Source organism: Phalacrocorax carbo, chromosome 24 (assembly GCF_963921805.1).
Source record: "Phalacrocorax carbo chromosome 24, bPhaCar2.1, whole genome shotgun sequence".
Lineage (NCBI taxonomy): Eukaryota > Metazoa > Chordata > Aves > Suliformes > Phalacrocoracidae > Phalacrocorax > Phalacrocorax carbo.
This window is the reverse complement of record NC_087536.1, coordinates 7,105,685-7,128,330: the sequence shown is the minus strand read 5'-3', so window position 1 is coordinate 7,128,330 and position 22,646 is coordinate 7,105,685. Positions and strand designations below refer to the sequence as shown.

Here is a 22,646-nt window from a genome sequence, read left to right as displayed (position 1 = left end):
TTGCACGTGGTGTGAAGTGTCGTGCACATGTTTCTCAATACGCCCTTTTCGGCGGTCCCGCAGCGTAGAAAGGCCTTCTGATCTTGCCAACTTTAGTTGTCAAAGAAACGGGAGCTCCTACTTCATCTCTTGAACGTCACAATAACCTTCATTAGTCTGAGTAGTTTTCCATGGTTCACTGTCATTAGTTATAACAACACTTCACAATCACTGCTTCTGTTTGTGCTGAGTTTTTCTTCACCTCTCGAAGTCTCTAGCTGAGCGTTCAGATTTCCTGATGATGGCAGGTGTTACAGCGTGGTTCTTGCTTTAAGTTTTTGTGCCAGCCAGGTCCGAGAGAAGGCTCTCCCCCTGCAGAGCAGGCGCACTGGGCTGGCGTTTCAAGTGAAAACTCGGAAGCTGTGTTTTGCGTCTTAAATTTCGAGCTTGTTTTAATTCAAGAAGTTGATTGTCGATACCTTTCCATAAACACCAAAGATGGACTGTTTGGTTAAAAATTAACCAAAGTGAAGACTCTGCTTGAGAGGTGTGTTAAGAAATTCTGTTTGCCCTAAAGTGGATTCCAGCTTTTTGTTTCGCTCTGTTATTAGTGTCTTTTTCAGAAGCTGATCTCTGTCTATGGAATGGGAACGTGTTGTCTGCAGCCACAGCACCAGCTGGCAAATAGCTTGGGACTGAATTTAAAAATAAAACATTCAAAAGAGGAAAAAGTCTTGGTTTCGTTACTTTATCTGTTGATTTGGTGTTGAACATCTTGCTGCGCCGCAGAAATACAAGGAATTGTATAATGGAAACCTTTTTCCTTCTTCAGGTTCTGTAGAAAAGAAGCAACAGAGAAGATCGATTCGAACCCGCTCAGAGTCTGAGAAATCCACTGAAGTTGTGCCAAAGAAGAAGATCAAAAAGGAGCAGGTTGGCTTCCTCCATGTAGAGAGTTAAAATATATTGTATTCATAAATGTTGTGGCTTATATTGGTGCCTTTTTATTTTTCTCCATTTTTCCCCATCGGGTTTCGTTTTGGACTATCCTTCATGAAATCCCCTTGTCAATACCATTGCTGTGACTCTGCTACTGGCATCTTCACAGTATCAGTCAGGCTATGGAAAATGGGAACCCAATGATGCAAGACTCCTAACGAACCTGCCATGTTTCCTTTGAGATTTCTGTTATGAGCAAAACGATCTTGTTTCAGTAACTTCTATTTGATGGAATTGCCACCAGGTTCCTTTTGCTCTTGATTTAGCTGCTGGTTTGTATTGAGGTTTTGTTTTTCAGATGAAGTTAGACTGATTTAATCTGACCACTCTTGAAAATGGACTTTAAGAATGATTTAACTTAAAAGATGAATAGTCAGACTTTTATGTTGGCAGACATCAGCAGAACAGATCTTCTGGGATATACTTTTTTTTTTTCTCTTCTTTTCCTTAAGTAGATCTAACATGTACAGGGCATTCCTTTAATCTGGATGTCAGGCAGACAAATGTTGTTGCTTTAAAAAAAATTATAAAAAATTCTGCGTGGAAATGAATAGGAAAGTTCAGCGGATGGACATTAATATCAAAAACTGAGTACACTTTTCAACAAGTTTGTCAAAGTTGTTGGTTCTTGTCCTTAATCCATGGTTTATTTTTCCCTCCTCAAGGGCCTCTCCGCTTGAAACCTGAGAATTTTATATAAAATGTTGCATAGGACAGCTTTTATCAGTGAGAATTTTTTAAAAGGGACAGTCGGGCTAAAGATTTATATGGGATGGGGAAAATTGTTTTTATCTCTTTTATTTTAATTTATTCTTTGCCCTTTACGCTTTGTTTTGCACTTCATTCACTTCAGAGATTGAAAGTGGACCCAGTTGCTTTGTTCTTTTTCATATTTTTCTTTCGATGCCGTAGCATTTACATCTGTGTTCAGCAGAGGAATGCTCTAACTTCAGTAAAGTTTCTTGCTGAAACTTTAAAGCAACTTAAATGTTGGGCGTAAGATACCTGACGTAGTCCCTTTCGCCTCTTGTCATGAGGTGTTGCAGCCTCCCTATTTTCAAATGAGTTATTTTATGTTAGTAAATGTTTCTTAATTTAACAAAGGTATAAGAACCAACAATATGAACTTCGTGGATCCCAGTTAGCTTTGCTTGCTTCTATTATCTAGCTAACTAAGACTATGAACATTAAAGTGCTTTTCTCAGGAAAAGTATATGACTAAAAATTAAACACAAATGCACTGTAATGCGCATAACCTTGAATGTATTAAGTTATATTAAAAAAAAAAAATCTTACTAACTTCGTACAATTATGCAACAATATTTGTTACCCGGAGTCAAGTTTTCTTGCAACTGATTCCCAAATTAGTCTGCAACAACTTGGTATAAAATTATAACTGGAACGAATACAATTAATGGGAAAAACAAAATGTTAATGCTACTGTTACAGTGACTAGTGGAGAAATAAAAGTGATTGTTTAGATTTTATATTTGTATTACGAAATGTATCCTATACAAATCCTTCTATTGTATGTTTTTACTTATTGTACAACAAAATAAAATATTTTTTAAAAAAATTATAGAATAATCCTTAAATATTTACTAAATGTGTTTCTACATGCATTTGTAACCACGTTGTAAAGAAATAACTTGTAATTCTTAACCTTAAAAACAGGATTTTAGGCAACAACCTTCTTCTATAATTATTATACAGTCGCCAAATTCTCACGTGTTACATGTACATTGGCAGAACAGTTTCTAAACTTGTCCCTCCGATGTAGGATCGAGAGCTCGAGCCGCTTTTGCGAGATTGTAAACTTGTCTGCTTAAGTGTCCGCTGCCCCTGAGTTTCCAGCTGTATAGAGCTCTGCAACGCTGTGGGCGAACCCGACTCGCCGGCGCTGGGCGCCTTGCAGCGCTCTATACAGAGAGAAAGCCTCTTCCCAGGAGCTCGAGAGCGCGTGCTTGGTGGAAGCGCCGTAAACGGCAACGCATTAAGTGTCTCACTAACCCGAGCGTCATACCTGTGAAGGGGAGCTTGCGCTTACACAGGTGTGGGGTTTTACAAAAGCATCAGGGTTGGCTGCCAAAACGAGCCCCGCTCCTGCCTGCCGGACACGGATAAAGCTTTCCTGTCATCTTCATGCCCAAAGGGAGTGATGGGAAAGGACCTTGCTAGTGAACGTATGGCTGCCTTGTCTCCTGGTACTCAGCGTAGGCAGCTAGGATTAAATCCAACAGGACAAGAAGGCTCACACTAAGAAGGGGATGACAGACTACATCTGAGTTCTGAGATGCTAATCGCTTAAACTTAAATGTTTTCTTTTTTAATACTAGGGAGAAAAATTCCTCTGGTTTTAACTATGGATTTTCCTATTCAAACAGGTTGAAATGGTTCCACTGACAGCAGTGAAGACAGGATTGCAGAAAGGTGAGTTACACACGAAAATAAACTTTATTAAAAGTTCCTGGCTCGTCCCACTTCGGCAATGGTTTTCCTTCCGTGTAAACTGCAGAGGTCTTAATGCTTTCTGGCGATGAACACGATAGATGCCGATCTTAATTTCTCTTGTGAGGGATTTCTGGGGGTTTTGGTGGTGGTGGTTCTTTCGTGCATTGCCAGTTGGAAAGGTCGTGTTTGTTTGTGTGCTGCAAGCACAAAACAGAAGTCCTTCTTCTGGACATTTCTTAATTAAAAAAAAAAAAAAGTGGTTGGCCCTATTTTAAATATGAATGATGAAGAGGTGATCTCCAAAGGGCTTATCCGCTGTCGGACAATGTAGTAGCTTCCTCCACTGTGTCACCACGTTCAGAAGTTTGTCAGAAGGTATTCCTAAGGTGGTTTTCAGTTAATTAGCTTTTCAGGGAGAGTTAGACTAGTATCAAAGTTGCAAACTGAAAATTAAGGCTAGCAAATAAAGTACAGCTTCAGGTTGTCTCTCATCTTTCTTTTTCCTTTATTGATTTTAAGCAAAAAGTTGAGAACATATATTAAAACTAATTTTAGTATGTTGTGTTAAGGTGCCAGCGAGATTTCAGATTCTTGTAAACCTTTAAAGAAAAGGAGTCGTGCCTCAACTGATGTAGAACTGACTAGCTCAGCTTACAGAGATACATCTGACTCTGATTCAAGAGGACTTAATGATTTACAGGTAAAGGCATATTGTTTCTCACAGGGACTTGTTTAATCTGTCAGTGTAATAGGCTTTTCAGTTGCATATCGCTAAATACGTGAATGCTGTATTTCCTACAAATTTCGTGTCTTTTATTGTCTAAAAAATAAAGCCTAGTCGCTTTCTTTCTAATCCCCTCCATCGTATCGATATTAAAAAAGATACAATCTTTCTTCACAAATTTTCCTACTACTTTGTCTGGCAAAACAGTAGTTTAGCTCACTGACGTGGTTTGCTTTTGAAGGTTGTTAGAGCCTTTGGGAATCAGGAGATGCCACTGTACTTCCGTGTAAAACTGAGAGGTGTCTGGAAAAGGCAAAATAGATCTCTTAGGGTTTTGTGCTTGCACAGGTAAAAGGTATGTCAGGAAAGCAGCACTCCTCGTACCGCCCTAACAAAGTTCAGCAACTTCCAAGGACCTTTGTATCTCTTGGCATATTGAATGAGCTTTTAATCAGTGGTGACTTAGCTGTTTTTTTCAGAATGTGCTTGTCCTTTGAAAGTGTCTTGTTTGAGTGCCTTGGATTTTTCCTCTTTGTAGGGTAGCTTTGGAAAACGTTCAGACAGCCCATCAGCTACTGCCGATGCTGATGCTTCTGATGTGCAGTCGGTAGACTCTAGCTTATCCAGGAGAGGAACTGGAACAAATAAAAAGGACACTGTCTGTCAGGTAAATGGGGTGCTGTAACGAAACCAGAGATGTATCATCCATTTCTGTTAGTTTGAGCTGACGGACTTTTCAAACTACGCTACTTTGTTTTAACCATGTCTCATAATTCGACCTCTCAGATAAAATATCAAGCCTTCTAGGAGTTTTTATGCTCTGGAAAGGACTCATAAGCCCTCCTGCCTGCTAGAAAGCTCAAAAGCTAGAGAGTGGTATCTACTTCATACTTGCTAGCATAAATAAAAAAAGTAGATGCCGTTTCCTGCTCCATTCAGAGATTTCAGATGGTCTTTCAAGGATAGGGCAGAGTGAGAATTTTCCAGTATTTTGGAGAGAAAATCCTGGAATCTTCTGGCCGGTTTCCTGGGCGATAGTAAGGGAACAGGCTGCTCTTGCTCCTCAGGTGCGTGAGGGAATGAGGAGCCCGGATGGATCCCATAGTGCCTCTCCTGCCTCTGTCCCGGCTCGCACTGTTGTGAGAGCAAGGTGCAGAAAGTGCTGGGATTGTCTTCAGCCCAGAGACGCAGCAGGTCTGCCCTGGGCTTATCTTAGCTCTGATGAGATTTCAGCCACGTTCTAGTCTTTGTTAACATCTGGCAGTCATTTGCATTCAAGTATGTCAGGTACCCTTTGTTCTCTGACTAGCTGTCTCTTTGTTTAAGATCTGCGAGAGCTCTGGCGAGTCTCTGGTGTCCTGCGAGGGCGAGTGTTGCAGTGTCTTTCATATGGAGTGTCTCGGCCTGAAGTCGATGCCTGATGAGAAGTTCGTCTGCACTGAGTGTAAAAACGGTGAGTGCGTTCCCGGGTCTGAAAAATGGGGAGGGATTCGCTGCTTTGCTGAGGAGCTGTGTTCTGGTCAGAACAAACTGCGGTGGCAAGCCGCCGGGTTTGGGTTTATTCTATTACTTTTTTTAACCTCTGAGGCCAGATTCTCATTTTCCACTTAGCAAGTACCTGGTAAGAAAAAAAAAAATGTAATAACTGTTTAGGGTTTTACTCAGAATGAAGGACTTCTATGTTAACAGCAGTTATAATTATTGTGGATTATAGTAACCAGCTTACCTGTTTGAAGGGAAGGAGCCTGTGTTGCTCAAACCAGCGTAACTCTGTTCGCTTCAGAACGTTTTTTAACAACATTTGTATCTCAAAGACTTGGCCGTTACAGTCGGGCTTCCCTATCCCTTCTTTTACAAGGCGAACATACGTGCTTTTCGTGCAAACTTCCTGGCAAAGATGTGAAGCGCTGTTCCGTCAACACGTGCGGTAAATTTTATCACGAGGCCTGCGTTCGCAAGTTCGCCACTGCCCTGTTCGAGTCGCGAGGGTTTCGGTGCCCGCAGCATTGCTGTACCGCCTGCGCAATGGATAAGGATATTCATAAAGCAAGCAAAGGTGAGAATAGAGCTGGCTTTGAACAGCAGGAGGAAACTGAAACGCGTCCTCACGATCACAGTGAGCGTAACTCTGCCCTCTAATGCAGCAAGGAACAAGGGTTTCCTTCTTAATGAGGTCATTAACTTAAACCTGTCACGGGTGGGGAAGGCAGCCAGCGGCCTGAGCCTGCTGCCCAGGTACACCCGGATCCGCAACACCTAAGCCATCTTTTGTTGTTGGCTTTAATGGGAGCCAAGGGTGAGTAGTGCAAGGCCAAGGGATGGTCTTTTTTTTAAAAAGACAGTGGTAGTGGCCTTTAGAACAATTATTTTTCAAGAAGAAAGGAATCCCTTTAGAAATTAACCAAAATATTTAAACAAAACAAGTAGACTCTGGAATGATTAAAACCATGTATTTTTTTCTTAACCTTGAGTTTTAAAGTGAAAGTTAAGAGTTGACTTTTGTGAAACTTTTTTTTAAAGATGTAAATGCTTCTTTTAAATCTAGTACTCTGACTGGAATAAAAATCAGCCGTGCATCTGTCTGTGGTGTCTTCTACCATATCCTGACTCCAGGGTGACACGGTGCATTTCTCTGCATTTATATTGAACAGGTCGCATGGTGAGATGTTTCAGATGTCCCATTGCCTATCACTCAGGAGATGGCTGTATTGCTGCAGGAAGCTTGTTTGTGTCATCCCACATTCTCATCTGTAGTAACCATTCCAAAAGGAATCACTCCTCATCAGCTGTAAATGTAGGCTTTTGTTTCGTTTGTGCAAGAGGTGAGCACACTTGTTTTTTCCCCTGTTTTTATAGTTCTTTTGTGGTCACTTGTGCAGTTTAGTGATAAAAATAATGTATTTCATTAAAAAAAACCCTCCCTTAGGGCTCTCTGGGATTTAAATGCTGCCTGTGATTTTTTTTTTTTTTTTTCTTCCTGGTCGACAGTTCTCATGAGACTTCCACTTGCTATTTTGGTCTGTAATATTTGATATTCAGAAGCAGCAATAGGTTCTCAGAAGGCCTACTTGTGTTGCCAGTAGGAAAAAGTGGATGCCGAGCCCCCAGTTCCAGCCGTTGCGAGCTGAGAATGGATGCTGTGTTATTATTCACTGTCTGTTAAGCAGAAGGGGATTCTTTCACCACTCACAAACTTAAAACTGTTTAAATTTTTAAGGCTAAAAGGTAGGATTTACTCATGAACTAGAAAAATTAATTCTAATTTATATCTACCATGACATTTGAGAACTTTGAAAGGAAAACATTTACAGTACCATATAAACAAGTTTCATGCTGGGATTTTCCATATGACAAAGCTCTCTTTTTTCTTTTTTTTTTTTTACTTTTTACTTTACTTTTTTTTCCCCCCACTTGTTTTATGGCTCTCTAAGTCACTGGCGTTCTGCCAGGTAGCAGGTTGAAAAGTTATGGTGCATCAGTTGTTTTAGCCACACCGTGCAAAATCTCATTATTCCCTCAGATTAGTCGAAGCGGTGCAGTTAGGTGTTGAATAATATGTATCTTACACAGTGTTTCAGAAGTTTTTGTTGGATGTATTCTTGTCGGCAGCTCTGAAGGTCACTAATAAGAAAGTGAAAATGAGATGAATCCTGAAGTTACTTGTTTTCACTTGTGTTCATTCAGTTGGAGGTTTAGGGTGGGCAAGATTGCCTTGGATTTGGGAGAGCAGAGTAGTAATTAAAGACCTTTGAATAGGAAGGGAAAGGTGGTGGCAGAGTAATTTCTTCCTACCTCTCTCCTCCTCTTTCCTCATTTCCAAGTAATCTAGGAGCCATCACAAAGAATCAAGTTTAAAATAAAGTAAAATTTTAAAAATCCAGCAGCTTGGAGAGAAACAGTGAGTTTTAGAATGAGCCTTAGAAAAGCTCCTCCAAATGTGTAAAAAGAGGTTTGCAACATGGGTCAGTGTTCTGCCTTTTGTGGGCTTATTTGAACGTTTTGGGGCCACCCCAAACGGCGTATGCATGGTGGGAATCCCGGCAGCGTTGCGTAAATGTACACGTGCAGATTTGACACTGCATGTGTCTTTATGCTCTTCTATTTTAGGTGTTTAGGTAGCCTTATATATTGTTTAATTTTGGTTGCTAGTATTATCGCACTTACAAATGCATAGGCTGAAGAACAAAACCAACCCAGTTGGTTGTCTGTGACACAGAGCTGGCTGGAAACGTGTGACGTAGCGTTCTGTTAGCAGGTAGATGCTTTGGGGCATTCTGCATCAGATGCTACCTCTGAGAAAAGCGAGCACCTGTCCTTCAGCGTTATTAATTTGACCAATAGTTACGTCCAAAAGCCCAACGTAAATATGCAGAAGGAAGTTGTTTGTCTTCTAGAGCTGGAGTAGAATCATTAAAAAGCATTTTTGTGGTACGTAGAAGAGTTCCATAATATTTTCAGCTCTTTGGTTTTGTTTTTTTTATCTCAGTTATCCGGAGTCAGTCTGGTGCCAGGATCAGATATAGGTTTATGACAGAAGAGTTTCTGTGGATCTTCCCTGGTTTGAATGTCAGATTAGAAATGTCTCTTGGCAAGGTCCAACGGTGGCTTTAGTCTGCCCCTCTAAGTATTAATGTGAAGCATTCTGTATGGTGGGATGATGTCTCGTCCTGCTGCTCCGCTCCCCCATGAGGTAGGTCATAGGACCCTAGCCGTTCGAGAACCGCGCTGATGCAAACGTCGCTGATCTCGATTATGAAAGTTGTTTGGACTACGATGTGAATGGAAAGCAACGGCAGGCTTCTGCCGTTGGATTTAGCCTAAATATTTTGTTTTGAACCAATTTCAAAACACCGTTAAGCTGTAGTATCAAAAAACATTGCATGATACAAAAGAGCTAAATAATTTTCTTTGAAGTTGTGCTCATTAACCCTGTGGCTACTACAGGTGCTTGAAGCTGACTTAAGATCCAGATAAGACAGAAGAAACTACTCTAGATCACAAATCTGCAGTAGTTTGTTACAGATAGGAATGAAGGTGAATCTCCTTGGGAAATTTTTCTCCAAGTTTTGCCTACTTTGTGACAGAAAGGTGTGAAATAGAGGCCTCCTGCCCTTCCTTGGGTGGAACCTGTGTACCAGCTTTATGAAGAGGAATACCGGCCGCTTGGCATTCCTCTTATCTATACGGCACAGAAATCAGAGTTTAGGAGTAGGATTCCAAAACTGAATTACAGTAAGGGAGCCTTATGCTTGCTGAAGATTCAGACCTGCATTTATTTCTAAAAAAATAAATGAAGTGCAGAAGAAAGTTTTCATGCTTTTTTGGTTTGGTTTGGGGTTTTTGGGGTTGGTTTTTTTTGTTTGTTCTTCCCCCCCCCCCCCCCCCCATTTGACATTGTTTTAGTAATTCTGTTTATACCTGAATCTAGCTTCATCAGAGGTGAATCTACAGAAGTCTGTATTTTCTTCTGGCAATATAAGTAACCTCTGGACCCCAGCAGACGGAATTTCCTCCCCTGTCTATTCACTGAGTCTTAGTTACGAGAACTTGAAAAGTTACGAACCGCTACCGCTGACTGAATCCTCTGTATTTTACAGCAACTATGTACTTGTTCTTCTAGAAAATTTTTGTGGGGTTTGTTTCTACTAGGCGTAGCTGGAATCAGGAGCCAGTGTGCTTCACCGAAGAAAGATTGTGCGAGGTTTACATTTAGCAAAAACTCTCCTGGATGGGTTGAATTGAGTCCTGTCTAGTCATATGTGGTCAGCATGAGGGACATAAGGTGAGGACAGCGTCTGTGGCAGGAGCGCTGAGAGTCCCTGCTCCGAAAGAGATGGGGAACTGAATGCTTTAGAAATACTTGGGCATCTGTATGCGAGAACGGTTACTTAGTTAGTTTTAGTTGATATCAGAAGGAGAAACTTTGTCTTTAGATGCAAAACATTATTGAAGAGAGAAAATATAGATAGGAGGCGATCTATAAAATATACAAACTTGCTTATCATGAGGTACTTGAAATACGGTATGTTTTAAGACTTCTTATTGACCTTCCCCGAATATCCTTTGTTAAGCACATTATAGCACATAATTACATGTGTGGGTCATACTTGAATCCTCCTGAGGACGTGCTTTCCAGGTAGGCTGACGCCGTTCTCCTCCCCGCAGTTTTTCAGGCACCCCAGTTCGAAAGCTTCTCTACATCACTCAGCTCTGCGAGTGTCCCACGAGGGAAGGAATTGGTGGCTATCTTGGTAGCTCATCTTTGCTGCTTCTTTGGGTCTCAGTCGCTCTGCTCTTCCCATGAATTACTGCCCTAATGCTTCTGATCTGTAGCTATGGGGCTCTCACCTGGGCTGCCCGGCTCTTTGGAACAATGAGGGAAAACTCTTCTTGGTGGAGAAAGACAGAGAAATGCAAACACAGCGTTTATTTCAAACGCATGTAGGAGAACAGAGTGTGTGACTGCTCCAAAGCATTTAATCTGGTGGCTGTGGGAGGGCAGGGTTGGTGGAGCTTTACTTAAAAACTAATGGTGTAGGGCAGAACTCCGATCTGTTCTTTCCCCTCCGGTGCCTTTGCAGAATCACTGACCCCCCCCTCGCTGTTTTTTCCAACACAATTATAAAGGCAAAACTCTTTTGTAGGTAAGGTGTTAGAGGCAGATTTGTAGGAAGTGGGATGGGGAGTTCTTGTCTACGCCTGCTTTTCCAGTTTGTAGCCCCAGCTAACAGCATGACCTTTGCAGTGACCGTCACCCCCCAGCTCTTCGAATTAGCCTGCTTTTTTCATTTGGGAGGGAGGGTGGTTCACCCAGGGATAAAATTGGTTGCTTTTCTTGTGCTTTTCTATAAATGCATACATTAAGTGCAAAAGCACAACTGAAATTCCACTTAGGAGCAGCTTATTCATCATAGGTTTTTCCAGTTACGTTTTAATTTAGTCTCCCAAACACATAACCTCTTTCTTAGTGAAGACACTTTCTGTCAGACTTTTCTTTTTCTTCATTTTACCTTTTTTTCATTCACACATAAATACATCAGAGGTTTTCATTCGATTTATTTTATTTTCTCCTTTACGGAATCATGGGTAGTTTCATTGCAACTCATCTCTTTCTGTTTGTTTCGTATAGGGTTGGTAGTGCAGGATCATTCAGACCCCCTGTTCAGTTCATATGCCTATAAGTCCCACTACCTACTGAATGAATCAAATCGTGCTGAGTTGATGAAATTACCTATGATTCCTCCTCCTTCGTCAGCTTCCAAAAAGAAATGTGAGAAAGGTAACCAAAATAGTTTCTTTCTCTTTATTTTACTTTCGCTTTTTCTATTATTTCTCTCTCTTTAAATCAAACAAGAAATGTCTGCTTGTCAAGCACCACTTATTGCTTTTCAGTAAACTTCACTCATTGATTATTGTGAGCGTGTGTTCATGTTGTTGGCAATTTTTTTTTATTACAAAAGGGCTTAAAATAATTACTGTCACTAAATTCTCCTTGGAAGAGGTTAAATCACTCTGTATCTGGCCTGGGCTGTTCCAGCTTCAGGGAAGCTACGCATTATCGCGAAGGGGTGGCAAATAGAGCTTGATACCGTTGCAGTTCAGTACTTACCGGGATGATGATGTACAACAGCCTCTTAAATTGATTTTATATGCGGAAGAAGAGGGGGGGATGTTCTCTTTCAGATCTTTTAGGTAGCTTATGCAGAGCCTGGGAGAAGACAGGAATTTTCAGGTTGAACGCGGGTGGCTCCTGTTGCCGTGCAGAGGATGTCCGAAGGGGGAAGGCAGCGAGGTTTTGCCTGCGTATGTATGTGTCCATTAGGGCCTCGTGCTCCTCCTCCGCCAGCCTGCGACAGCCAGTGCTCCTTCCCCTCCTCGCGGGACGGGTGCTCGCCTTCTGAAGCAGCGCTGCGTGGAGGAGTGCGGGAGATGCCTTCTGGCCTGGGCAGAGATCCCTGCAGCTCCGGGGGGGAGAGGGCGTTTTCTTCTGGTGTGGGCGGTGCCGTAGCATCTCAGAATACCTTCTGGGGAGATAACTGTTGTCTGTACGAAATACTCAGATGTAATATTTTATTCCCCACAGAAATTTGATTTCCCGAGAGTGTTCAGAAACGGTGCCCAATTAACCATTCTAAAGTTAGGTTATTTTGAACGTTGCTAGATTAATGGCTTTCAGTAGTTCCTGTAATTCCTGAAAACAAGAATTATTTTGAGCCCTCTGCTTAGCTTGAGCAATATCTTACTAATGCATCCTGAGAGCAAAGTGTTGGTTTTTTTTCCTTGCTTAGCACTGAAAGTTTTGTGTTTAATTTTGTTTGATTTTTGCATCTCTTGGCATTTTACCATGTTGGATAATGTTTCGGTAATTTCCGCCGGGTCTGTATTTCCTCTGAAACAGCATTTGCAAAAAAAAAAAAGAAGTTTTAACTTTTAAAAATTTTATTATGGGTCTGGGGAGCTCTGGAAAATCCATACGGTTGGACTTTGCTGTTTTTAGCAGAGGAAATACAGTATTGGTCATGCACCTGATCTGTTTAAGGAATGCTTATTGTGACATGCAACAATCAATTAATGCAGTGACATTTTGGAAAGTCTATAGGTGGACAAGATTTTCTGATAAATGTTTGAGAGTTACTATTCCTACTTCTTTTGATATTTTGCTGGAAAATTGCTTTAAATACTCTCAAGTCTCTCCCAGATTTTCCGTATGGAACACAAAAACTTGTTAATTTTTAAAAAATTTCTATACCTATAAAAATGTGTGTGTATATATTTTATATACATACGTATATAAAATATTACAATATATGTAATGTATCAAGTCTTGCTGTATGAGCTGCTTTGTTTGCTGAGGGTGGCTTAGAGATGCGCTGTGGCTCTCCGCATCTAATACATCTGCCAAAAGAGAAGCCAGCCACAGCAACGTTTGTCCACATGAGCGTAAACGTCAGAAACGAACGTTAACCACTGCGCTGAGGCTTCCTTTGAGCGCAGAAGGAACTTTTGGGATGGGGACAACTCGTGTGGTGTCTCATTCTGCATTAGGTACTGTGCTCATACCGGTTAATTCTTTTTTGTGGAACACACAGACTTACTACAATTCTTTTATAACGTCCTTAGTACAGAAATCATTGATCAACCTATAGGCTGCGGGGTTTTTTAATGCACACTAACTGATTGCTGAGGGATTCAGTCATAACAACGTTGGTTGAAAAAGCGTTTCTTAAAAGATTGCTTGGTTTTCGTTGTTTTGGCCATCACCAAAGAAATAAGAGCTAATGGCGCCGCGTGCAGATGCAGCGCTTCCTCTGGGAACGTGCCTTCTCCTGCCAGCTTACCTCACGTTGGAAAAATACTCGGCTGCTCCTTCGTGTATCTGTGATGCGGTTCAGGAGTCACAACTTGCACGTTAGACGATTGCACCGCACGGTCTTTTTTAACCAACGTTGTTAAGTTTGACTTGATCCCTTTCTTTTGCCATTTTTCCTGTGAGGCAAGCGAGAATGTAGAGCGGATGATTTAAAATGAATGTCAGTTGCTGTGCACAGGGGAAGCAAATCCTTACTTCTATAAACCAAGCAGGGTTTCTTTGTTTAAAGGTGGAAAACTGCTATGCTGTGAGTCCTGCCCAGCCTCCTTTCACCCTGAGTGTCTCAACATAGAAATGCCTGAGGGATGCTGGAATTGCAATGACTGTAAAGCTGGCAAGAAGCTACGTTACAAGCAGATCGTTTGGGTCAAGCTTGGAAATTACAGGCAAGTTCGCTACTTCTGGTTTTTAATGCTTTGGATGTTTTTAAATGTGCTACGGAATTACAGGAAGATAACTCAAAGCAGCTCAGCCTTTGTAAACAAGGACTAGAAATACAGTAATTCATCTCCTTTGTGTCAGGCATCGATGTCGCCCTCTAAATTCTCCTGCTTTTTCCAGGCAATGAAGGATACTTGACTGGGCTTACGTTTGCTCTGTAGAGCGAAATAGCCGTGTGAAAACCACGGGTGGCTCATAGAACAAAAGACGTCCTAGCTTGTGTTTGCTGTTAGGCACCTGCAGGAATGCAAGCATTTATAGGTGATCTTAGAAGTCCGCTCTTGTGCCACATATGTTCTTACAAGGCTTTTCCAAAATCTGGAATAAGAGCTTTTCTTGTCTTTTGCATGGTGCTTCCCAAGGATTGCTAAAGGGAGCCTTGATGGCATAAGGAGGGAGCTCATTTCTTTAAGAAAGGATAACTGGCTTTTATTTCTCAGTCCAGTTAGGCAAACTCAGAAGCTAAGGCTATTTAGTTGAAGGAACTTACATGCTTCTCTGTTTTTTTTTTTTCTGCTTGTCAGGTGGTGGCCAGCAGAGATCTGCAATCCCAGGTCTGTGCCTCTCAACATACAGGGCCTCAAACATGATATCGGGGACTTCCCAGTATTTTTCTTTGGTTCACATGACTACTATTGGGTACACCAGGGCAGAGTTTTCCCTTATGTTGAAGGAGATAAAAGCTTTGCTGAGGGGCAAACTAGTATTAACAAGACCTTCAAGAAAGGTAAAATCAAAGTTTATAGTGGTTTATGACAAAAATTCCACGTGTTTGTGTCTCCATCACCACTTAACCTGCATGGGAATATTATGTGACTAGTGTTCTGTGTTCACGTAAAATTGCAAACGTTATGTGGATCCCTTGACTGCAGATAAAAATATGTTTCTTTAAGTGCCTACTCGTTGTGTATTGTTGTGGGCAAGTTCAATTCTCCCACAAACTGGGAAATGTTAAGGTGGAGCTTGGGCTCTGCTGCATGGGATCGTTGTTCAGTATCTCCATATCTACTGAAAAGTACCTGATGATAGATTCATAATATAATGCAATAAGTAATTTTTAGCTTGTGTTTTTGTTTATAATAGAGTTCTATTCCTAGCTTTTTTTTAAAAAAAAAGTACATACATATGTGTATATAGTTGATTAGCAGCAGCTGGTGCTAATTGTGTTCTATTTTGAACTCCCTTGCACAGCACTTGAAGAAGCGGCAAAGCGCTTCCAGGAGCTGAAAGCACAAAGAGAAAGCAAAGAGGCATTAGAAATTGAAAGGAATTCAAGGAAACCTCCACCTTATAAACACATTAAAGTAAGTTGGCTTCTTTCTTTCCCTATTTTAATGCCGTGCGTTGTTAAGCTATGTATTTAAACCGACATTGAGTTGTTTGCAACAGCTCAAGCTTAAGAAAATCCAAATAAATAATTTTGCTGTTCTTTTCAAGAATCTTTTTTCCTCCTCTGGTACCTTAAAACATTCTTTTAGCAGAGTATTTGTGAAGGAGGGTTAATGGCTGAAAAACAGTTTTACCGAAGGTAGAATCTTGCTGGTTCAAGCTCATGGCATGTGTCTTAGGTACACGCTGGCTATTACAGCGTACTAAACTTTAACGCTGAACTCTGTGTCGGTAGGAATACTGACCGCTCATCCTCATGCAGGCTGCAGGGTCTAACTCTTGCCAGCGGTTTTGGACACATAGGGCTTGGTGTTGTTTCTTTAATGTCTTTAGTTTATGTTGGAAGAAATCCCAGTGGTGTACTTAATAAACTTTGTGTGCTTTGAGTTACTGAACCAGTAAGTTTACTGGGGAGAGGCTCACGCTGTACTCTCTGGAGTCATGAGTTCCAATGTTCTTCACTTAAATTGCTTACCGCTGCCTTCCCTGATGGCGTTCGTCCGCAGTTATGTCGGCAGCTGAGTGGTAGCAGATGCCGTCTGCAGAAGTGCATGTGACTGCTGCTGGATTGCAGGCAGCACGCTTGCTGTGACACACCAGCCCTCAAAGGGCTCTAGAAGAAAAATAATGATGTAATTGTTATTTTCTTGCCTCCTCATGTCAGCTGATGATTGGCCTCCGATAAAGCTGCTGAGTTTGTGTTCCGTGTGCGTTGTCATCTTCACTTATTCTTTTTTTCCCTTCATTCCACAGTCCAACAAGGTAATAGGGAAGGTTCAGATCCAGGTAGCTGATCTGTCAGAAATCCCTCGCTGCAACTGCAAGCCATCGGACGAGAACCCCTGTGGCCTGGAGTCAGAGTGTCTGAACAGGATGCTGCAGTACGAGTGTCATCCCCAGGTGTGCCCAGCGGGAGAGCGATGTCAGAACCAGTGTTTCACCAAAAGACTCTACCCCGATGCCGAAATCATAAAAACTGATCGACGTGGATGGGGTCTCAGGACGAAAAGGAGCATTAAAAAGGTAGAATTATGGAGGACAAAGGTTGTGGTGTGGTGTGGCCATCAGTGTGGTTTTATGTGCCAATGCTGCAACTCTGGGTACCTTCCGCGAATGCATACGAAAATTGCAGCACGTGCAAGTAAATGCTTTGTGTGAAAAAGGCATGAAACTTCTGTAGGTGAAGTGGTAACGGTGAATCTGCTTAGCTGTTCTGACAGAAGCATCTTAACCTTGATACTTGCAGAAGAAAAGCCAGTTCCAGGTGATTGTGAATTTGTCCGTTCTCTTGGTGGAGGGAAAGAGCACGTGCATGCGTTCTCACTGCCTAATGGGCGAAAAGGGAGAGCGCAGCCTGGGAAAAAGTAGTCTGAATGATGGTTTCTTTCCCTAAATAAGACCATTGAAGACAATGAGATCTTAGGGGGCTGGCAAAATAAGTCGCCTGTTTTTTCTCTTTTCATTTTCTTCCCCTCGTCCTTATCATAAGCCAGCAAATGACGGTTACAAAATATGAGAGAAGCTCAAAGGGTGGGTGGAGTTGGCCTGAATCGTGGGCCCCTTTTCAGGGGGTTGTTATTAGGTCTTTCCTTTTGCCTTTTCTTCTTACGCTGTCACACAGCAACCCGCTGACGGCGTTTTCCCGTCAGTGGGTTGCTTGGAGTGGGGGAGTTTGCGGTATTACTCTTACAGACATCTGGTAACAAGTCAGCTTCCTCGCCGTCCTGGCGTTCAGCTCTTCAGCCTGGATTTGTTCGGAAGAATTTGCAGGGGATTAATGAAATGCTTGAGGTGATCAGGCTGCGTTGGAAAAGAAACTTCAAAGGTTCTTAGAAGTTCAAGAAGGCAGAGGAGAATAATGAAGCTACAGAGATTTCTGTTGATGGAAATGACGCTGCTATTGTAACAAAAAGCACCAAGGTCTGACTGGCCTCAGGAAGCTTTACGGGCTTTGGCTTAGATGCTGGAATGGCTGGAGCCTTTGAGAGGGTCGGTGGGTGCAGTCAGTGAGGTGGGAACGGCAGTATTCATCCCTGACTGTCAGGAAGCCACTGGATGTGGATCGCTTTGGTTTTCCTTTACACCGTGTCGCTGCACACGGTGCTGGGGTTACCAGCCGGCGATTCAGGTGGGATACGCAACACTTGATACGGAAACACAAAGACGCGTGCACGTCTAAGCGTGAGCATCCTTGCCTAGCTGGGTTGCAGCCTCGCTGTGCTTTGAGGCAAGCGCGAGGAGGATGGGCCTGGATTTCACCTCCGCTTTAACTTGCCAGGCAGAGGAATGGGCCTGATGGTTGGATGTGTGGTTTGCTCTTACTCACGCAGCCTTCCTTGTTTCTGAACAAGGAGGTGGCTGAGCGTACCTGAAGAGTAGAAGGTGCAGTTGTGGCCACGGATGGAACTGGACGCTTTAAGACTTCAGGACAAGTTGTTTTTGTCACGTAACCCACATCCTCAAGACTCTGCTCTAGAGAACTCTGTTCTTGGTTGTCTTCATAGTTTCTTCAGTTTGAATTTACACTCGTCTTAACAGCAACAATATCCTGGAGCTTCTCCTTAGGAGGAAAGAGGCCACAGTTTTGGTGGACTCAGACTCGATGCGAGGGCCACGCTGCTCCGCGCCGTAGAGAGAAAGCGGCCGCTCTTCAGACTGGAAGTCTGCGGAGATGTTTCGGATTGGAAGATTACCGTGGGGTGACATGTTTAGCTTCCAGTGTAATCAGAAAGTATAGAAAAAGCAAAGAAATCCTGAATTGATGCTTTTACTGTTAAGCAAAGTGGTAGTTAACTGTATGCATGGGTAGTGTGTAGGATAATCCACTGAAGAGGTCCTGCAATGTCAAGATGAAAGCTTTGGGCTTGTGTAATTTCAACTGTGAAATCTTTGCTCTTGTCCATTTTTACTAGACATCTGCCTCATCGGCTTTCTAAAATGTAGCTTACAGTCTCTAGAGATCTGAGATAGAGAATTATGATGTAGCAGCTTGTGACAAGCATGCCTGAAAGCAAGGTGATACTGGAGGTGTTTTAACAGACCAGTTTCGGTGAGGGTGCCGTTGACCACTCGTCGGTTATAGGTGGAAACTTCTGGCTGCGTTTGGGACTTCTTTCAACTATGCGCATCTGACTGATTTGACAAGGAGCTAAAGGAATAGTCGGGGGGGAAAAGCTGTGTTTAAAAACCTTTCGGTACACTGTGATTATTCCTGTCCCAAGTACCTGGTGAATTTTTATAGTAGGTTTGGTGGGTTTTTTACAGTAGAGCTCCTGTGAATTTAACGTGCGAACTTTATAAATGCACTTGCGTCCTGTAAGAGCTTTACTGAAGACTGTTGGTGGTTCTGCTGAGTTGTCGGGGAGTTCCCAAACACGCAGGCAGAACTGAAGGCAGCTTGGCAGCGAAGGGGCTTGGGTTTTTCCCCTTTGATTTGGGCTAAAATTTTCAGAAGCATCTAAGTGACTTGCATCAAGTGAATGTGTGCTAGATAAGACTCTGATTGCCAGTTTGGAATAGTCTGTCTTAATGGGTGCCAGGCTTGTGAGTCACTTAGGTGAATTACCTCTCGGAAACCTGACCCAACTTGCCTGATTTGCACCCTTATCCCTTTCATTTGCCCCGTCCTTCATTCCCGGGTGGGCTGTGACAGCCGTGGTGAGGGCACGCAGGGACACGCGTTACTGCCTGGAGCCCCGTCGCATCCCTCAGGGCATCTCAGGAGTCGCTCGCCCAGGCGTCTGCCCCGGGCACGGCTGACGGTAGCGCTTCTTAACCTGTTGCTACCGCACGTTACCAGAGTTTTCTTGAAAGAGCAGGTGCTTGTTGGACACTTGAATTTGAGTATTTCAAATAGCTATTTTAAAACGATCAGCAACTGGCTGTCCTGATAAAGTGATGCTGCGAGTGCTGAGTATTGACTCCCGTGCGTCAAGGTATCAGTCACATCCCAGCTCTTCTGAATTGCCCGAGATAAAAGTTGGGGACACGTGGTTGGCCTGGAGGGCTACTTTTAAACATGTTTTTTAGCAATTAATTTTTTAAAATTTACAATTTTTGTATAATCTGTGTTTCATTAAAACTTTGTTACTGTAAATGTTCTGCGTTTATTGACTATGAAAAGTCCTAATTGAAGTATATAGTGAAAATACTTGCCACAGTAATAGCTCCCGTTTCCTTAGGAGTCTACGAATATTGTCTGATTGTCCTTTTTAAAACAAAGCACGAAACTTTAAAGGATTCTAGAGAGCCGACAAACACGGCTTGTGTTGTGAGTACAGAATCAGTGCCTGCCTCTGCTGCCTTTTCATTCTGAGCGGGCTTATTGCTTAGGGAACAAACACCTGGTGCACGTATTCACGTCTTGCCTGGTATATGGTTAAAGTTTAATGCTTTTTGTGATGATTAGAGTATGTTCTTATAGGAAATGCTTTTTTCTGTGCTGCTTCCCTTTATTGTCGTAAGTAGTAGTAAGCATGGAGTTCTTATTTTTGTTTTCCTTCGCTTTTCAGGGTGAATTTGTGAATGAATATGTCGGCGAGCTAATTGATGAAGAGGAGTGCAGGTTGCGGATCAAACGTGCACATGAAAACAGCGTAACCAATTTTTATATGTTAACTGTAACGAAGGTAACTGTTTTGTCTTGATCAATATAACTGTTTGTGCTTGAAACTGGGGGCAAAATGCTGGCAGAAGCATCATTCCATGTCTCTCTAACGGAGTGGATGGAGGGGTGAAACAGCAAGCCTGTATCTTAGGTTGTGCACTCTGTGCCTGCCTCACTTCTGTAAGCACTAATATTCAGACACTTCTTCATAAAACTAACTCTGCAGGGAAAACTTACCGCTTTAGCTAATGTAAAATAAGCATATTTTTTGCGGCCTTCGCCATTAGTAGTTACTTGTCAGCAGGAAACCATTTTTTGTTTGTAAGTACTAATATGTCTTTGTCTTTTTATTTGAAGGACCGGATAATAGATGCTGGCCCAAAGGGGAATTATTCTCGTTTTATGAACCATAGTTGTAATCCAAACTGTGAAACACAGAAATGGACGGTGAATGGTGACATTAGAGTTGGGCTATTTGCTCTTTGTGATATTCCTGCAGGTAAAAAGATGGCACTGTTCTGTATGTATTCTTTTGTCTTGAAATGGCTGCGTTCCTAACGTGGCCATGTATGTTTGTTTTTTCTCTGAAGTTACTTAATACTAGTGACTTTTATAGGAACTTTGTCATTCATTGGAATGGAGACAAATATTTGAATTCCAGTTTTAGCAGGGATCTTGCAGTTAGAAATCGTTGGAAGCTGAAAGCTACCGTGAAAGCTAACTACAGGGCTCGCTGCGAAGTGCAGCGTTAACTCTGTGTCACGTAAACGCTTACCGTAGCGCTGATGCTTTCACTAATATTTGTCTGGAGTGGGGGTTCTCTTTCCGTGTTGAGTGTTTTACCTGACCTGCCGTTTTACCTGGCTCCGTATGATAGCGTAGCTGCTACTTATGTCTGATCTAGGCAGAATTTGCTGCTTCCAAAGTTTATGAAATCAGCGCTCTATTTCAAGCTTGTCCTTTTAAAACATATTGCTGCTAGGTCTCTCAGACGATGAGGACATAAATGCTAATGAAATGTCATTGTCACAAGCTTGTCTTTCCCCAGTGTCTGTGTGGGTGAATTGTTTGTCTTTAAATTTTAGGAATGGAGTTAACATTTAATTACAATTTGGATTGCCTGGGCAATGGTAGGACCGAATGTCATTGTGGAGCAGAAAACTGCAGTGGTTTCCTAGGAGTGCGTCCAAAGGTACATGGATGAAAACTGAAGCTTCTCTTCCCAAATCCAGAGGTCCAGTGGGAGTAGGGCAAAGGGAGGTGTTTGTTTTATTTAACTTTCTACTTGAGTCTGTGTAATACTTTCCACCCTTGCAAGTCTCTAAAGATTTTAGCTGTGCACTGTAGTGCTGCTGTGTCTTGGGTGAAGTTAATTTACCAAATTATGTTAATTCAGACACATGTGGATGGGCGTTTCTGGCTTTTATAGCTTAAACTTTTTTGAGTGGATGTAGTTTAAGCACAGTTCATGCAAGTAGCAACCCAAAGCTGATTAAATCAATTTTAACGCAAGGGGTTTCTAAAGTGACTGTATGCTGTGATCTTTGTAATTGCCAGACAGCATTTGCAACGGCAAACGAAGAGAAGGTGAAGAATGCAAAATTAAAGCAGAAGAAACGGAAAATAAAAACAGAACAGAAGCAGATGCATGAAGACAACTGTTTCCAGTGTGGAGATGGGGGAGAACTAGTCATGTGTGATAAAAAGGACTGTCCCAAAGCATACCACCTCCTATGCCTTAACCTGACTCAACCACCTTTTGGTAAGAGCAATCGTATGGCTTCCTATTCATCTCTTCCTTCGTGCAGCAAGGCACTGTTTGGGCTGAAATGCAGGATTCCTTCACATTAAATGCAACGTGTTTGCTTTTGCAGCACCACTCATTTTTAACAATACATCTCAGGTGGCGGCATTCCTAAATGAGAACCAGTGGACGGAGAGGCATTGTAATACTTTTAAATGTCATTCTTATTGTATCTCTTTCTCGGATCAAATGTCCTCCTCTTGTTTTGATTGGGATGTAAGCATCATCTTGATGTCCCAAGGTCACCAAGTGCAAATCAAGTGACCGTTCAAACCACTGACATAGCAAGCGTGCTGTGTAGGGCTCGATTAATCAGTAAGTGTGTCTAAATGATTTACTGTCCTGATGGCACGTATCTTCCGCTTGACTTTTTCCATGTTAAGGCATAGCTTTTTGTAGCCAGGGCTCAAATCATGTAGCAATACAACATCTTAAGGACTTTTACAAAATCCTGCAATCGGATTATCTCTTTAATCTTCCCGATGCCAAAGACTTTGGTGAAAATAATTGGAAGTCCAGATTAGTCTATGATTAAATGAGCCAAAAGGCTGCCATGAGTGAAGCTGAATCTGTCATGTGCCTTTTCAGCATATAAGAAACATGGAAGCTATCCTGAAAATAGCTTATTTGTTGGAGAAAGAAATGATAGTGTCTTGGCACCAAGAGCAACTTGAGTGAGGTTTTTTTTGTTTGGTTTTATTTTCCTTTGAAGTTTGGGGCGGGGGGGTGGTGTTAGCCTGGCCCGGGTAGGCTCGTTACTTCATTAGAGGTCTGGAGTCCCACCTGGGTGCTGTTCTCACACGTGGGGACGCGGGTCTCGACACACTAGATGCGGTGTGTCGTGTCCCTGTGAGGAGAGAGCTCTCCGTTTCTCAGAACGGAG

General features: G+C 42.3%; 1 protein-coding gene across 9 annotated transcripts in view; it reads left to right on the top strand.

Moving 5' to 3' along the window:
* NSD3 (nuclear receptor binding SET domain protein 3) overlaps positions 1-22,646 on the top strand; it is a 48,732-nt gene that overhangs the window by 19,798 nt on the left and 6,288 nt on the right. For 4 of the 9 annotated variants that reach the window (XM_064472685.1, XM_064472687.1, XM_064472686.1 and 1 more), the window contains exons 8-23: positions 812-912; positions 3,363-3,408; positions 3,999-4,129; positions 4,692-4,820; positions 5,480-5,606; positions 6,012-6,209; positions 6,805-6,975; positions 11,283-11,432; positions 13,753-13,909; positions 14,489-14,691; positions 15,156-15,268; positions 16,107-16,376; positions 19,865-19,981; positions 20,317-20,458; positions 21,045-21,151; positions 21,517-21,721. In XM_064472685.1, coding sequence (XP_064328755.1) covers positions 812-912; positions 3,363-3,408; positions 3,999-4,129; positions 4,692-4,820; positions 5,480-5,606; positions 6,012-6,209; positions 6,805-6,975; positions 11,283-11,432; positions 13,753-13,909; positions 14,489-14,691; positions 15,156-15,268; positions 16,107-16,376; positions 19,865-19,981; positions 20,317-20,458; positions 21,045-21,151; positions 21,517-21,721 — 2,367 coding nt within the window. Of the gene's footprint in view, positions 1-811; positions 913-3,362; positions 3,409-3,998; positions 4,130-4,691; positions 4,821-5,479; positions 5,607-6,011; positions 6,210-6,804; positions 6,976-8,639; positions 9,508-11,282; positions 11,433-12,236; positions 12,574-13,752; positions 13,910-14,488; positions 14,692-15,155; positions 15,269-16,106; positions 16,377-19,864; positions 19,982-20,316; positions 20,459-21,044; positions 21,152-21,516; positions 21,722-22,646 lie in introns of those variants that run through there. The other 5 variants (XM_064472689.1, XM_064472690.1, XM_064472691.1 and 2 more) reach the window with 5 other exon arrangements.